The 17,951-nt window shown below is 59.7% G+C and overlaps 1 protein-coding gene across 1 annotated transcript; it reads right to left on the bottom strand.

Moving 5' to 3' along the window:
* Positions 1-3,920: 3,920 nt before the first annotated feature.
* Positions 3,921-16,889, bottom strand: LOC136049790 (violet-sensitive opsin; the record flags this gene model as incomplete). Its single annotated transcript, XM_065738283.1, has 2 exons — positions 16,544-16,889; positions 3,921-4,089 (listed from the first exon to the last, which is right to left on the bottom strand). Coding segments are annotated over exons 1-2 (515 nt in total), but the record flags the coding sequence as incomplete, so codon positions are not given.
* Between the last annotated feature and the right edge of the window lie 1,062 nt (positions 16,890-17,951).

Here is a 17,951-nt window from a genome sequence, read left to right on the forward strand (position 1 = left end):
TGGAGACCCTATAGTACCCCTATGGAGTCCCTATAGTACCCCTATGGCATCCCTATGGTGCCTCTATGGAGTCCCTATAAAGTCCCTATAGTACCCCTATGGACTCCCTATAGTACCCCTATGGAGTCCCTATAGTACCCTATGGAGTCCCTATAGTACCCTATGGAGTCCCTATAGTACCCTATGGAGTCCCTATGGAGTCCCTATAGTACCCCTATGGAGTCCCTATGGAGACCCTATAGTACCCCTATGGAGTCCCTATAAAGTCCCTATAGTACCCCTATGGAGACCCTATAGTACCCCTATGGAGTCCCTATAGTACCCTATGGAGTCCCTATGGAGACCCTATGGAGTCCCTATGGATTCCCTATGGAGTCCCTATAAAGTCCCTATAGTACCCTATGGAGTCCCTATGGTGCCCCTATGGAGTCCCTATGGAGTCCCTATGGAGTCTCTATAGTACCCCTATAGTACCCCTATGGTGCCCCTATGGTGTCCCCATGGTGTCCCCACGGTGACCCTATGGCAGCCCGTGGTGTCCCTAATGCTGCCCCTATGGGGTCCCCATGTCACCCTACAGTGCCACAATGTCACCTCAAGACCCCAAAGGAATGCTGACCCCACAATGTCACCCCAATGTCACCTCAATGTGACCCCAATGTCACCTCAATGTGACCCCAGTGTCACCCCAATGTGACCCCAATGTGACCCCAATGTCACCTCAATGTGACCCCAGTGTGACCTCAATGTGACCCCAATGTCACCCCAATGTCACCTCAATGTGACCCCAGTGTGACCCCAATGTCACCTCAATGTGACCCCAGTGTGACCCAATGTGACCCCAATGTGACCCCAGTGTCACCTCAATGTGACCCCAATGTGACCCCAATGTGACCCCAGTGTGACCCAATGTGACCCCAATGTGACCCCGGTGTGACCCCAATGTGACCCCAGTGTCACCTCAATGTGACCCCAATGTGACCCAATGTGACCCCAATGTGACCCCAATGTGACCCCAATGTCACCTCAGTGTGACCCCAGTGTGACCCCAATGTCACCTCAATGTGACCCCAGTGTGACCCAATGTGACCCCAATGTGACCCCAGTGTCACCTCAATGTGACCCCAATGTGACCCCAATGTGACCCCAGTGTGACCCAATGTGACCCTGGTGTGACCCCGGTGTGACCCCAATGTGACCCCAGTGTCACCTCAATGTGACCCCAATGTCACCCCAATGTGACCCAATGTGACCCCAATGTGACCCCAATGTGACCCCAATGTCACCTCAGTGTGACCCCAATGTCACCTCAATGTGACCCCAATGTGACCCCAATGTGACCCAATGTGACCCCAATGTGACCCCAGTGTGACCCAATGTGACCCAATGTGACCCCAATGTGACCCCGGTGTGACCCCAATGTGACCCCGGTGTGACCCCAATGTGACCCCAATGTGACCCAATGTGACCCCAATGTGACCCCGGTGTGACCCCAATGTGACCCCAGTGTCACCCCAATGTGACCCCATTACTCCCCGTGTCCCCCCGCCCCCCAGTATCCCCGTGTCCCCCCCACTGCCCCCATTTCCACCCCTCCAATCTCCCCATAACCCCTGAGCCCCCCACAGCCCCCCACAGCCCCCCACAGCCCCCCATAACCCACTCATAGCCCCCTTTGAGACACCCCATAGCCCCCCATAGCCCCCCACAGCCCCCATAACCCACTCATAGCCCCCTTTGAGACACCCCATAGCCCCCCATAGCCCCCCATAACTCACTCATAGCCCCCTTTGAGACACCCCATAGCCCCCCATAGCCCCCCATAGCCCCCCATAGCCCCCCATATCTCCCAATAACGCCCCATATCCCCCCACATCCCCCATAACCACCCCATATCTCCCCAAACTACCCCCCTTAGCCACCCTACAACACCACTGTCCCCCCATGACCCCCCCACGACCCCCATAACCCCCCAACAGCCCCCCATTGCTCCCCCTCATCCCCCCATTGCCCCCAATAGCCCCCCAATATCCCCTCATTGGTCCCCATATCCCCCCATAACCCCCCCACATCCCCCGTTACCCCACAAAGCCCCCCCCATATCCCCCTATTACCCCCCCATATCCCCCACAACCCCACATTACCCCCCATAACCCCCCATATCCCTCAAAACTACCCCCATAGCCACCCCACAACCCTCCATTACCCCCCCATAGCCCCCACAGGCCCCCCAATCACCCCCCCATAACCCCCTCCCATATTCCCCCAATTACCCCCATAGCCCCTCCCACATCACCCATAACCCCCCCACACCCCCCCACATCTCCATATCCTCCCATTACCCCCCATATCCCCCTATTAACCCCCATAGCCCCTCATTACCCCCCATAGCCGCATATTGCCCCCCATATTCCCTGAATAATGCCCCCACATCCCCCCACAAGCCCCATATCCCCCATTACCCCCATAGCCCCCCATTACCCCCATATCTCCCCATTACCCCCATATCCCCCCATTACCCCACATATCCCCCCATTAACCCCTCATATCTCACCAATACCTCCCCATATCCCACCATATCCCCCCATATCCCCCATTACCCCCATATCCCCCCATATCCCCCCATTACCCCCCATTACCCCTCATATCTCCCATTACCCCCCAGTACCCCCCATATCCCCCCATTACCCCCCATATCCCCCCATTACCCCCAATAGCCCCCCATTACCCCACATATCCTCACATTAGCCCCCATATCCCCATTACCCCCCATATCCCCCCATTACCCCCATATCCCCCCATTACCCCCCATATCCCCCCATTACCCCCCATATCCCCCATTACGCCCCATATCCCCCCATTACCCCCTCATATCTCCCCAATACCCCCCCATATCCCCCCATTACCCCCCATATCCCCCCATTACCCCCCATAACCCCCCATTTCCTCCCCATAACCCCCCCATATCCCCCATTACCCCCCATATCCCCCATTAACCCCATATCCCCCCATTACCCCCCATATCCCCCCATTACCCCCCATATCCCCCATTACGCCCCATATCCCCCCATTACCCCCCATAACCCCCCACTTCCTCCCCATAACCCCCCCATATCCCCCCATTACCCCCCATATCCCCCCATTACCCCCCATATCCCCCCATTACCCCCCATATCCCCCCATTTCCTCCCCATAACCCCCCCATATCCCCCCATTACCCCCCATATCCACCCATTAACCCCATATCCCCCCATTACCCCCCATAACCCCCCATTTCCTCCCCATAACCCCCCCATATCCCCCCATTACCCCCCATATCCCCCCATTACCCCCCATATCCCCCATTACGCCCCATATCCCCCATTACCCCCCATATCCCCCCATTTCCTCCCCATAACCCCCCCATATCCCCCCATTACCCCCCATATCCCCCATTACCCCCCATATCCCCCCATTACCCCCCATATCCCCCCATTACCCCCACATATCCCCCCATTACCCCCCATATCCCCCCATTACCCCCCATATCCCCCCATTAACCCCCCATATCCCCCCATTGCCGCCATATCCCCCCATTACCCCCCCATATCCCCCCATTACTCCCCATATCCCCCCATTACCCCCCATATCCCCCCATTTCCTCCCCATAACCCCCCCATATCCCCCCATTACCCCCCATATCCCCCCATTACCCCCCATATCCCCCCATTTCCTCCCCATAACCCCCCCATATCCCCCCATTACTCCCCATATCCCCCCATTACCCCCCCATTACCCCCCACATCCCCCATTACCCCCCATATCCCCCATTACCACCCATAGCCGATCATTACCCCCCCCATAGCCCCCCTATTCCCTCCCCCATCCCCCAATAACCCCCCCCCCCCGCCCCACATTCCCGCCCCTCCCCCCCCCCGCACCGGCTCCATCCGAAGAAGGGCGGCAGTCCGACGCCGACGCCGATGACCCACGTGGCCACGACCACGAGCAGCGCGTGGCGCGAACTGAAGCGGAAATTGCCGAAGGGTTTACAGATAACGATGTAGCGCTCGAACGCCAGGAACGCCAGGGACCAGCCGGTCACCAGCCCTATATGGGACACACAGCCCTATATGGGACCAGCCGGTCACCAGCCCTATATGGGACACACAGCCCTATATGGGACACACAGCCCTATATGGGACACACAGCCCTATATGGGACCAGCCGGTCACCAGCCCTATATGGGACACACAGCCCTATATGGGACCAGCCGGTCACCAGCCCTATATGGGACACACAGCCCTATATGGGACACACAGCCCTATATGGGACACACAGCCCTATATGGGACCAGCCGGTCACCAGCCCTATATGGGACACACAGCCCTATATGGGACACACAGCCCTATATGGGACACACAGCCCTATATGGGACCAGCCGGTCACCAGCCCTATATGGGACACACAGCCCTATATGGGACCAGCCGGTCACCAGCCCTATATGGGACACACAGCCCTATATGGGACACACAGCCCTATATGGGACCAGCCGGTCACCAGCCCTATATGGGACACACAGCCCTATATGGGACACACAGCCCTATATGGGACACACAGCCCTATATGGGACCAGCCGGTCACCAGCCCTATATGGGACACACAGCCCTATATGGGACCAGCCGGTCACCAGCCCTATATGGGACACACAGCCCTATATGGGACACACAGCCCTATATGGGACCAGCCGGTCACCAGCCCTATATGGGACACACAGCCCTATATGGGACACACAGCCCTATATGGGACACACAGCCCTATATGGGACCAGCCGGTCACCAGCCCTATATGGGACACACAGCCCTATATGGGACCAGCCGGTCACCAGCCCTATATGGGACACACAGCCCTATATGGGACACACAGCCCTATATGGGACACACAGCCCTATATGGGACCAGCCGGTCACCAGCCCTATATGGGACACACAGCCCTATATGGGACACACAGCCCTATATGGGACACACAGCCCTATATGGGACCAGCCGGTCACCAGCCCTATATGGGACACACAGCCCTATATGGGACCAGCCGGTCACCAGCCCTATATGGGACACACAGCCCTATATGGGACACACAGCCCTATATGGGACCAGCCGGTCACCAGCCCTATATGGGACACACAGCCCTATATGGGACACACAGCCCTATATGGGACACACAGCCCTATATGGGACCAGCCGGTCACCAGCCCTATATGGGACACACAGCCCTATATGGGACCAGCCGGTCACCAGCCCTATATGGGACACACAGCCCTATATGGGACACACAGCCCTATATGGGACCAGCCGGTCACCAGCCCTATATGGGACACACAGCCCTATATGGGACACACAGCCCTATATGGGACACACAGCCCTATATGGGACCAGCCGGTCACCAGCCCTATATGGGACACACAGCCCTATATGGGACACACAGCCCTATATGGGACACACAGCCCTATATGGGACCAGCCGGTCACCAGCCCTATATGGGACACACAGCCCTAGTTGGGACCAGCCGGTCACCAGCCCTATATGGGACACACAGCCCTATATGGGACACACAGCCCTAGTTGGGACCAGCCGGTCACCAGCCCTATATGGGACACACAGCCCTAGTTGGGACCAGCCGGTCACCAGCCCTATATGGGACACACAGCCCTATATGGGACACACAGCCCTATATGGGACCAGCCGGTCACCAGCCCTATATGGGACACACAGCCCTATATGGGACCAGCCGGTCACCAGCCCTATATGGGACACACAGCCCTAGTTGGGACACACAGCCCTATATGGGACACACAGCCCTATATGGGACCAGCCGGTCACCAGCCCTATATGGGACACACAGCCCTATATGGGACACACAGCCCTATATGGGACACACAGCCCTATATGGGACCAGCCGGTCACCAGCCCTATATGGGACACACAGCCCTATATGGGACACACAGCCCTATATGGGACCAGCCGGTCACCAGCCCTATATGGGACACACAGCCCTATATGGGACACACAGCCCTATATGGGACACACAGCCCTATATGGGACCAGCCGGTCACCAGCCCTATATGGGACACACAGCCCTATATGGGACACACAGCCCTATATGGGACCAGCCGGTCACCAGCCCTATATGGGACACACAGCCCTATATGGGACCAGCCGGTCACCAGCCCTATATGGGACACACAGCCCTAGTTGGGACCAGCCGGTCACCAGCCCTATATGGGACACACAGCCCTATATGGGACACACAGCCCTATATGGGACCAGCCGGTCACCAGCCCTATATGGGACACACAGCCCTATATGGGACCAGCCGGTCACCAGCCCTATATGGGACACACAGCCCTATATGGGACACACAGCCCTATATGGGACCAGCCGGTCACCAGCCCTATATGGGACACACAGCCCTATATGGGACCAGCCGGTCATCAGCCCTATATGGGACACACAGCCCTAGTTGGGACACACAGCCCTATATGGGACACACAGCCCTATATGGGACCAGCCGGTCACCAGCCCTATATGGGACACACAGCCCTATATGGGACACACAGCCCTATATGGGACCAGCCGGTCACCAGCCCTATATGGGACACACAGCCCTATATGGGACACACAGCCCTATATGGGACCAGCCGGTCACCAGCCCTATATGGGACACACAGCCCTATATGGGACACACAGCCCTATATGGGACACACAGCCCTATATGGGACCAGCCGGTCACCAGCCCTATATGGGACACACAGCCCTATATGGGACCAGCCGGTCACCAGCCCTATATGGGACACACAGCCCTATATGGGACACACAGCCCTATATGGGACCAGCCGGTCACCAGCCCTATATGGGACACACAGCCCTATATGGGACCAGCCGGTCACCAGCCCTATATGGGACACACAGCCCTATATGGGACACACAGCCCTATATGGGACCAGCCGGTCACCAGCCCTATATGGGACACACAGCCCTATATGGGACCAGCCGGTCACCAGCCCTATATGGGACACACAGCCCTAGTTGGGACACACAGCCCTATATGGGACACACAGCCCTATATGGGACCAGCCGGTCACCAGCCCTATATGGGACACACAGCCCTATATGGGACACACAGCCCTATATGGGACCAGCCGGTCACCAGCCCTATATGGGACACACAGCCCTATATGGGACCAGCCGGTCACCAGCCCTATATGGGACACACAGCCCTATATGGGACACACAGCCCTATATGGGACCAGCCGGTCACCAGCCCTATATGGGACACACAGCCCTATATGGGACACACAGCCCTATATGGGACACACAGCCCTATATGGGACCAGCCGGTCACCAGCCCTATATGGGACACACAGCCCTATATGGGACCAGCCGGTCACCAGCCCTATATGGGACACACAGCCCTAGTTGGGACCAGCCGGTCACCAGCCCTATATGGGACACACAGCCCTATATGGGACACACAGCCCTATATGGGACCAGCCGGTCACCAGCCCTATATGGGACACACAGCCCTATATGGGACACACAGCCCTATATGGGACCAGCCGGTCACCAGCCCTATATGGGACACACAGCCCTATATGGGACCAGCCGGTCACCAGCCCTATATGGGACACACAGCCCTATATGGGACACACAGCCCTATATGGGACACACAGCCCTATATGGGACCAGCCGGTCACCAGCCCTATATGGGACACACAGCCCTATATGGGACACACAGCCCTATATGGGACACACAGCCCTATATGGGACCAGCCGGTCACCAGCCCTATATGGGACACACAGCCCTATATGGGACACACAGCCCTATATGGGACCAGCCGGTCACCAGCCCTATATGGGACACACAGCCCTATATGGGACACACAGCCCTATATGGGACACACAGCCCTATATGGGACCAGCCGGTCACCAGCCCTATATGGGACACACAGCCCTATATGGGACACACAGCCCTATATGGGACCAGCCGGTCACCAGCCCTATATGGGACACACAGCCCTATATGGGACCAGCCGGTCACCAGCCCTATATGGGACACACAGCCCTAGTTGGGACCAGCCGGTCACCAGCCCTATATGGGACACACAGCCCTATATGGGACACACAGCCCTAGTTGGGACCAGCCGGTCACCAGCCCTATATGGGACACACAGCCCTATATGGGACCAGCCGGTCACCAGCCCTATATGGGACACACAGCCCTATATGGGACACACAGCCCTATATGGGACCAGCCGGTCACCAGCCCTATATGGGACACACAGCCCTATATGGGACCAGCCGGTCATCAGCCCTATATGGGACACACAGCCCTAGTTGGGACACACAGCCCTATATGGGACACACAGCCCTATATGGGACCAGCCGGTCACCAGCCCTATATGGGACACACAGCCCTATATGGGACACACAGCCCTATATGGGACCAGCCGGTCACCAGCCCTATATGGGACACACAGCCCTATATGGGACTAGCCGGTCACCAGCCCTATATGGGACACACAGCCCTATATGGGACACACAGCCCTATATGGGACCAGCCGGTCACCAGCCCTATATGGGACACACAGCCCTATATGGGACACACAGCCCTATATGGGACCAGCCGGTCACCAGCCCTATATGGGACACACAGCCCTATATGGGACACACAGCCCTATATGGACACACAGCCCTATATGGGACCAGCCGGTCACCAGCCCTATATGGGACACACAGCCCTATATGGGACCAGCCGGTCACCAGCCCTATATGGGACACACAGCCCTATATGGGACACACAGCCCTATATGGGACCAGCCGGTCACCAGCCCTATATGGGACACACAGCCCTATATGGGACCAGCCGGTCACCAGCCCTATATGGGACACACAGCCCTATATGGGACACACAGCCCTATATGGGACCAGCCGGTCACCAGCCCTATATGGGACACACAGCCCTATATGGGACCAGCCGGTCACCAGCCCTATATGGGACACACAGCCCTAGTTGGGACACACAGCCCTATATGGGACACACAGCCCTATATGGGACCAGCCGGTCACCAGCCCTATATGGGACACACAGCCCTATATGGGACACACAGCCCTATATGGGACCAGCCGGTCACCAGCCCTATATGGGACACACAGCCCTATATGGGACACACAGCCCTATATGGGACCAGCCAGTCACCAGCCCTATATGGGACACACAGCCCTATATGGGACCAGCCGGTCACCAGCCCTATATGGGACACACAGCCCTATATGGGACACACAGCCCTATATGGGACCAGCCGGTCACCAGCCCTATATGGGACACACAGCCCTATATGGGACACACAGCCCTATATGGGACACACAGCCCTATATGGGACCAGCCGGTCACCAGCCCTATATGGGACACACAGCCCTATATGGGACACACGGCCCTATATGGGACCAGCCGGTCACCAGCCCTATATGGGACACACAGCCCTATATGGGACCAGCCGGTCACCAGCCCTATATGGGACACACAGCCCTATATGGACCAGCCGGTCACCAGCCCTATATGGGACACACAGCCCTATATGGGACCAGCCGGTCACCAGCCCTATATGGGACACACAGCCCTAGTTGGGACCAGCCGGTCACCAGCCCTATATGGGACACACAGCCCTATATGGGACACACAGCCCTATATGGGACCAGCCGGTCACCAGCCCTATATGGGACACACAGCCCTATATGGGACCAGCCGGTCACCAGCCCTATATGGGACACACAGCCCTAGTTGGGACACACAGCCCTATATGGGACACACAGCCCTATATGGGACCAGCCGGTCACCAGCCCTATATGGGACACACAGCCCTATATGGGACACACAGCCCTATATGGGACCAGCCGGTCACCAGCCCTATATGGGACACACAGCCCTATATGGGACACACAGCCCTATATGGGACCAGCCGGTCACCAGCCCTATATGGGACACACAGCCCTATATGGGACCAGCCGGTCACCAGCCCTATATGGGACACACAGCCCTATATGGGACACACAGCCCTATATGGGACCAGCCGGTCACCAGCCCTATATGGGACACATAGCCCTATATGGGACACACAGCCCTATATGGGACCAGCCGGTCACCAGCCCTATATGGGACACACAGCCCTATATGGGACCAGCCGGTCACCAGCCCTATATGGGACACACAGCCCTATATGGGACACACAGCCCTATATGGGACCAGCCGGTCACCAGCCCTATATGGGACACACAGCCCTATATGGGACACACAGCCCTATATGGGACCAGCCGGTCACCAGCCCTATATGGGACACACAGCCCTATATGGGACCAGCCGGTCACCAGCCCTATATGGGACACACAGCCCTATATGGGACACACAGCCCTATATGGGACCAGCCGGTCACCAGCCCTATATGGGACAGAGAGCCACCCCCCAACCAACCCTATGGGGTCAACCATCACCCAACCAACTCTATGGGGTCCACCACCCCCCAACCAGCCCTATGGGGTCAACCCTATGGCTTCGACCACCACCCAACCAACCCTATGGGTCCACCACCACCTGACCAGCCCTATGGGATCAACTCTATGGGGTCCACCCCCCCTGACCAACCCCATGGGGTCACCCCACCCCGCCCCGCCCCGTACCGCCGGTGGTGCCGACGAAGGCCTCGAGCTCGCAGACCCTCTTCCCGAACACAAAGTGCCCTTATAGGGTCATCCACCTCCCAACCAACTCTATGGGGTCAACCACCCTCCAACCAACCCTATGGGGTCAACCACCCTCCAACCAACCCTATGGGGTCAACCACCCCCCAACCAACTCTATGGGGTCATCCACCCCCTGACCAACCCTATGGGGTCTACTATCACCCAACCAACTCTATGGGGTCATCCACCACCCAACCAACCCTATGGGGTCAACCACCACCAAACCAACCCTATGGAGTGAACCCTATGGGGTCAACCACCCCCCAACCAACCCTATGGGGTCCACCACCCCCCAACCAGCCCTATGGGGTCAACCCTATGGGTTCAACCACCCCCCAACCAACCCTATGAGGTCAACCACCACCCGTCCAACCCTGTGGGGTCCACCACCCCCCAGCCAACTCTATGCGGTCAACCACCACCAAACCATCTCTATGGAGTGAACCCTATGGGGTCCACCCCCCCCAACCAACCCCATGGGGTCACCCCACCCCGCCCCGCCCCGTACCGCCGGTGGTGCCGACGAAGGCCTCGAGCTCGCAGACCCTCTTCCCGAACACGAAGTGCCCTTATGGGGTCATCCACCTCCCAACCAACTCTATGGGGTCAACCACCCCCCAACCAACCCTATGGAGTGAACCCTATGGGGTCAACCACCCCCCAACCAACCCTATGGAGTCAACCACCACCAAACCAATCCTATGGAGTGAACCCTATGGGGTCCACCCCCCCCAACCAACCCTATGGGGTCACCCACCCCGCCCCGCCCCGTACCGCCGGTGGTGCCGACGAAGGCCTCGAGCTCGCAGACCCTCTTCCCGAACACGAAGTGCCCTTATAGGGTCATCCACCTCCCAACCAACTCTATGGGGTCATCCACCCCCCAACCAACTCTATGGGGTCATCCACCCCCAACCAACCCTATGGGGTCATTGACCACCCAACCAACTCTATGGGGTCATCCACCCCCCAACCAACCCTATGGGGTCATTGACCACCCAACCAACTCTATGGGGTCATCCACCCCCCAACCAACCCTATGGGGTCATTGACCACCCAACCAACTCTATGGGGTCATCCACCCCCCGACCAACCCTATGGGGTCCACCACCACCCGTCCAACCCTATGGGGTCTACCACCCCCCAACCAACCCTATGGGATCAACCCCATGGGCTCCACCCCCCCCAACCAACCCCATGGGGTCACCCCACCCCACCCCGCCCCGTACCGCCGGTGGTGCCGACGAAGGCCTCGAGCTCGCAGACCCTCTTCCCGAACACGAAGTGCCCTTATGGGGTCATCCACCTCCCAACCAACTCTATGGGGTCATCCACCCCCCGACCAACCCTATGGGGTCATCCACCTCCCAACCAACTCTATGGGGTCATCCACCACCCAACCAACCCTATGGGGTCCACCACCCCCCAACCAGCCCTATGGGTCAACCCTATGGGTTCGACCACCCCCCGACCAACCCTATGGGGTCATCCACCTCCCAACCAACTCTATGGGGTCATCCACCACCCAACCAACCCTATGGGGTCCACCACCCCCCAACCAGCCCTATGGGGTCAACCCTATGGGTTCGACCACCACCCAACCAACCCTATGGGGTCTTCCACGACCCTACCAACCCTATGGGGTCTACCACCCCCCAACCAACCCTATGGGGTCCACCCCCCCCAACCAACCCCATGGGGTCACCCCACCCCGCCCCGCCCCGTACCGCCGGTGGTGCCGACGAAGGCCTCGAGCTCGCAGACCCTCTTCCCGAACACGAAGTGCCCTTATGGGGTCATCCACCTCCCAACCAACTCTATGGGGTCATCCACCCCCCAACCAACTCTATGGGGTCAACCACCCCCCAACCAACCCTATGGGGTCAACCACCATCAAACCAACCCTATGGAGTGAACCCTATGGGGTCAACCACCCCCCAACCAACCCTATGGGGTCACCCCACCCCGCCCCGCCCCGTACCGCCGGTGGTGCCGACGAAGGCCTCGAGCTCGCAGACCCTCTTCCCGAACACAAAGTGCCCTTATAGGGTCATCCACCTCCCAACCAACTCTATGGGGTCATCCACCCCCCAACCAACTCTATGGGGTCATCCACCCCCCAACCAACCCTATGGGGTCATTGACCACCCAACCAACTCTATGGGGTCATCCACCCCCCAACCAACCCTATGGGGTCATTGACCACCCAACCAACTCTATGGGGTCATCCACCCCCCGACCAACCCTATGGGGTCCACCACCACCCGTCCAACCCTATGGGGTCTACCACCCCCCAACCAACCCTATGGGATCAACCCCATGGGCTCCACCCCCCCCAACCAACCCCATGGGGTCACCCCACCCCCGCCCCGCCCCGTACCGCCGGTGGTGCCGACGAAGGCCTCGAGCTCGCAGACCCTCTTCCCGAACACGAAGTGCCCTTATGGGGTCATCCACCTCCCAACCAACTCTATGGGGTCATCCACCCCCCGACCAACCCTATGGGGTCATCCACCTCCCAACCAACTCTATGGGGTCATCCACCACCCAACCAACCCTATGGGGTCCACCACCCCCCAACCAGCCCTATGGGGTCAACCCTATGGGTTCGACCACCCCCCGACCAACCCTATGGGGTCATCCACCTCCCAACCAACTCTATGGGGTCATCCACCACCCAACCAACCCTATGGGGTCCACCACCCCCCAACCAGCCCTATGGGGTCAACCCTATGGGTTCGACCACCACCCAACCAACCCTATGGGGTCTTCCACGACCCTACCAACCCTATGGGGTCTACCACCCCCCAACCAACCCTATGGGGTCCACCCCCCCCAACCAACCCCATGGGGTCACCCCACCCCGCCCCGCCCCGTACCGCCGGTGGTGCCGACGAAGGCCTCGAGCTCGCAGACCCTCTTCCCGAACACGAAGTGCCCTTATGGGGTCATCCACCTCCCAACCAACTCTATGGGGTCATCCACCCCCCAACCAACTCTATGGGGTCAACCACCCCCCAACCAACCCTATGGGGTCAACCACCATCAAACCAACCCTATGGAGTGAACCCTATGGGGTCAACCACCCCCCAACCAACCCTATGGGGTCACCCCACCCCGCCCCGCCCCGTACCGCCGGTGGTGCCGACGAAGGCCTCGAGCTCGCAGACCCTCTTCCCGAACACAAAGTGCCCTTATAGGGTCATCCACCTCCCAACCAACTCTATGGGGTCATCCACCCCCCAACCAACCCTATGGGGTCAACCACCCTCCAACCAACCCTATGGGGTCAACCACCATCAAACCAACCCTATGGAGTGAACCCTATGGGGTCAACCACCCCCCAACCAACCCTATGGGGTCACCCCACCCCGCCCCGCCCCGTACCGCCGGTGGTGCCGACGAAGGCCTCGAGCTCGCAGACCCTCTTCCCGAACACAAAGTGCCCTTATAGGGTCATCCACCTCCCAACCAACTCTATGGGGTCAACCACCCTCCAACCAACCCTATGGGGTCAACCACCCCCCAACCAACTCTATGGGGTCATCCACCCCCTGACCAACCCTATGGGGTCTACTATCACCCAACCAACTCTATGGGGTCATCCACCACCCAACCAACCCTATGGGGTCAACCACCACCAAACCAACCCTATGGAGTGAACCCTATGGGGTCAACCACCCCCCAACCAACCCTATGGAGTCAACCACCATCAAACCAATCCTATGGAGTGAACCCTATGGGGTCAACCACCCCCCAACCAACCCTATGGGGTCCACCACCCCCCAACCAGCCCTATGGGGTCAACCCTATGGGTTCGACCACCCCCCAACCAACCCTATGAGGTCAACCACCACCCAACCAACCGTATGGGGTCAACCACCCAACCAACCAACCCTATGGGGTCATCCACCCCCCGACCAACCCTATGGGGTCCACCACCCCCCAACCAACCCTATGGAGTGAACCCTATGGGGTCAACCACCCCCAACCAACCCTATGGAGTCAACCACCATCAAACCAATCCTATGGAGTGAACCCTATGGGGTCAACCACCCCCCAACCAACCCTATGGGGTCAACCACCACCAAACCAACCCTATGGAGTGAACCCTATGGGGTCAACCACCCCCCAACCAACCCTATGGGGTCAACCACCACCAAACCAACCCTATGGAGTGAACCCTATGGGGTCAACCACCCCCCAACCAACCCTATGGAGTCAACCACCACCAAACCAACCCTATGGAGTGAACCCTATGGGGTCCACCCCCCCCAACCAACCCCATGGGGTCACCCCACCCCGCCCCGCCCCGTACCGCCGGTGGTGCCGACGAAGGCCTCGAGCTCGCAGACCCTCTTCCCGAACACGAAGTGCCCTTATGGGGTCATCCACCTCCCAACCAACTCTATGGGGTCATCCACCCCCCAACCAACTCTATGGGGTCAACCACCCCCCAACCAACCCTATGGGGTCAACCACCATCAAACCAACCCTATGGAGTGAACCCTATGGGGTCAACCACCCCCCAACCAACCCTATGGGGTCACCCCACCCCGCCCCGCCCCGTACCGCTGGTGGTGCCGACGAAGGCCTCGAGCTCGCAGACCCTCTTCCCGAACACAAAGTGCCCTTATAGGGTCATCCACCTCCCAACCAACTCTATGGGGTCATCCACCCTCCAACCAACTCTATGGGGTCCACCACCACCCAACCAACCCTATGGGGTCAACCACCACCCAACCAACCCTGTGGGGTCTTCCACGACCCTACCAACCCTATGGGGTCTACCACCCCCCAACCAACCCTATGGGGTCCACCCCCCCTGACCAACCCCATGGGGTCACCCCACCCCGCCCCGCCCCGTACCGCCGGTGGTGCCGACGAAGGCCTCGAGCTCGCAGACCGTCTTCCCGAACACGAAGTGCCCTTATGGGGTCATCCACCTCCCAACCAACTCTATGGGGTCATCCACCCCCCAACCAACCCTATGGGGTCATTGACCACCCAACCAACTCTATGGGGTCATCCACCCCCCGACCAACCCTATGGGGTCAACACCCCCAAACCAACTCTATGGGGTCATCCACCCCCCAACCAACCCTATGGGGTCATCCACCCCCCGACCAACCCTATGGGCTCCACCACCCCCCAACCAACCCTATGGGGTCAACCACCACCAAACCAACCCTATGGAGTGAACCCTATGGGGTCAACCACCTTCCAACCAACCCTATGGGCTCCACCACCCTCCAACCAACCCTATGGTGTCAACCCTATGGGTTCGACCACCACCCAACCAACCCTATGGGGTCTTCCACGACCCTACCAACCCTATGGGGTCTTCCACGACCCTACCAACCCTATGGGGTCAACCACCACCCAACCAGCCCTATGGGGTCAACCCTATGGGTCCACCACCCCCCAACCAACCCTATGGGTTCGACCACCACCCAACCAACCCTATGGGGTCTTCCACGACCCTACCAACCCTATGGGGTCAACCACCACCCAACCAACCCTATGGGGTCCACCACCCCCCAACCAGCCCTATGGGGTCAACCCTATGGGTTCGACCACCACCCAACCAACCCTATGGGGTCTTCCACGACCCTACCAACCCTATGGGGTCTACCACCCCCCAACCAACCCTATGGGGTCCACCACCCCCCAACCAACCCTATGGGTTCGACCACCCCCCAACCAACTCTATGGGGTCCACCCCCCCTGACCAACCCCATGGGGTCACCCCACCCCGCCCCGCCCCGTACCGCCGGTGGTGCCGACGAAGGCCTCGAGCTCGCAGACCCTCTTCCCGAACACGAAGTACCCGCGGGCGCTGGCCACGAACACGACGAAGACGCTGAGCACGCAGGACACGAAGCCGCTGGCCGAGATGTTGACCAGGATGTAGTTGAGCGGCTGCCGCAGCCGTTTGTAGCGCACCGTGACCCACAGCACCACCGCGTTCAGCGGCGTCCCCACGGCGAACACGGCGCCCATGAACGCCGTCTGCAGGTAGAACGCCCACGGGGGGGCGATGTGGTACTGCGGGCCGTCCCACGGGCCCGGCACTGAGCCGTTCGTGAACAGGTAGAAGTCGTCCTCCGTGGACATGGCGGGGTTGGGGGGTGGAGGGGGGGGGGAGGGGAGTGGGGTGGGGGTGGTGATGGGGTGGAGTTGGGGGGAGGGGAGTGGGGTGGGGTGGGGGAGGGGAGTGGGGTGGAGATGGGGGGAGGGATGTGGGGTGGAGATTGAGGGAAGGGAGTGGGGTGTGGTGGGGGAGGGGAGTGGGGTGGAGATGGGGGGAGGGGAGTGGGGTGGGGGGGTGGTGATGGGGTGGAGATGGGGGGAGGGGAGTGGGGTGTGGTGGGAGAGGGGAGTGGGGTGGAGATGGGGGGAGGGATGTGGGGTGGGGGGTGGTGATGGGGTGGAGATGGTGGTGGGGGAGGGATGTGGGGTGTGGTGGGGGAGGGGAGTGGGGTGGAGATGGGGGGAGTGGGGTATAGATGGGGGGAGGGGAGTGGGGTGTGAAGAGGGGAGGGGAGTGGGGTAGGGGGTGGTGATGGGGTGGAGATGGGGGGAGGGGAGTGGGGTGTGGTGGGGGAGGGGAGTGGGGTGGAGATGGGGGGAATGGGGTGGAGATGGGGGGAGGGGAGTGGGGTGGGGGGTGGTGATGGGGTGGAGATGGGGGGAGGGGAGTGGGGTGGGGTGGGGGAGGGGAGTGGGGTGGAGATGAGGGGAGTGGGGTGGAGATGGGAGGAGGGGAGTGGGGTGGGGGGTGGTGATGGGGTGGAGATGGGGGGAGGGGAGTGGGGTGGAGATGGGGGAAAGGGGTGATGGGGAGATGGGGGAAGTGGGGTGTGATGAGTTCTATGGGGTGGAGATGGATGGGGGGTGGTGATGGGGGCTATGGGGTGGAGATGGGGGTCAGTGGGGTGGAGATGGGGATCAATGGGGTGGTGATGGGGGTCAGTGGGGCAGCAATGAGGTCAATGGGGAGATGGGGGTAGAGGTGGGGGGTGGCAATGGGGGGTGACTATAGGGGCAGTGGGGTGGGGATGGGGTGACGATGGGGGTAGAGGTGGGGGGTGGCTATGGGGTCAGTGGGGTGGTGAGGAGGGGTAGATATGGGGGGAACAGATGGGGGGGTGGCGGTTAGAGGGCGATGGGGGGCGA

This window comes from Cyrtonyx montezumae, unplaced genomic scaffold, assembly GCF_038088225.1.
Source record: "Cyrtonyx montezumae isolate F1298 unplaced genomic scaffold, pur_monq_1.0 scaffold_217, whole genome shotgun sequence".
Lineage (NCBI taxonomy): Eukaryota > Metazoa > Chordata > Aves > Galliformes > Odontophoridae > Cyrtonyx > Cyrtonyx montezumae.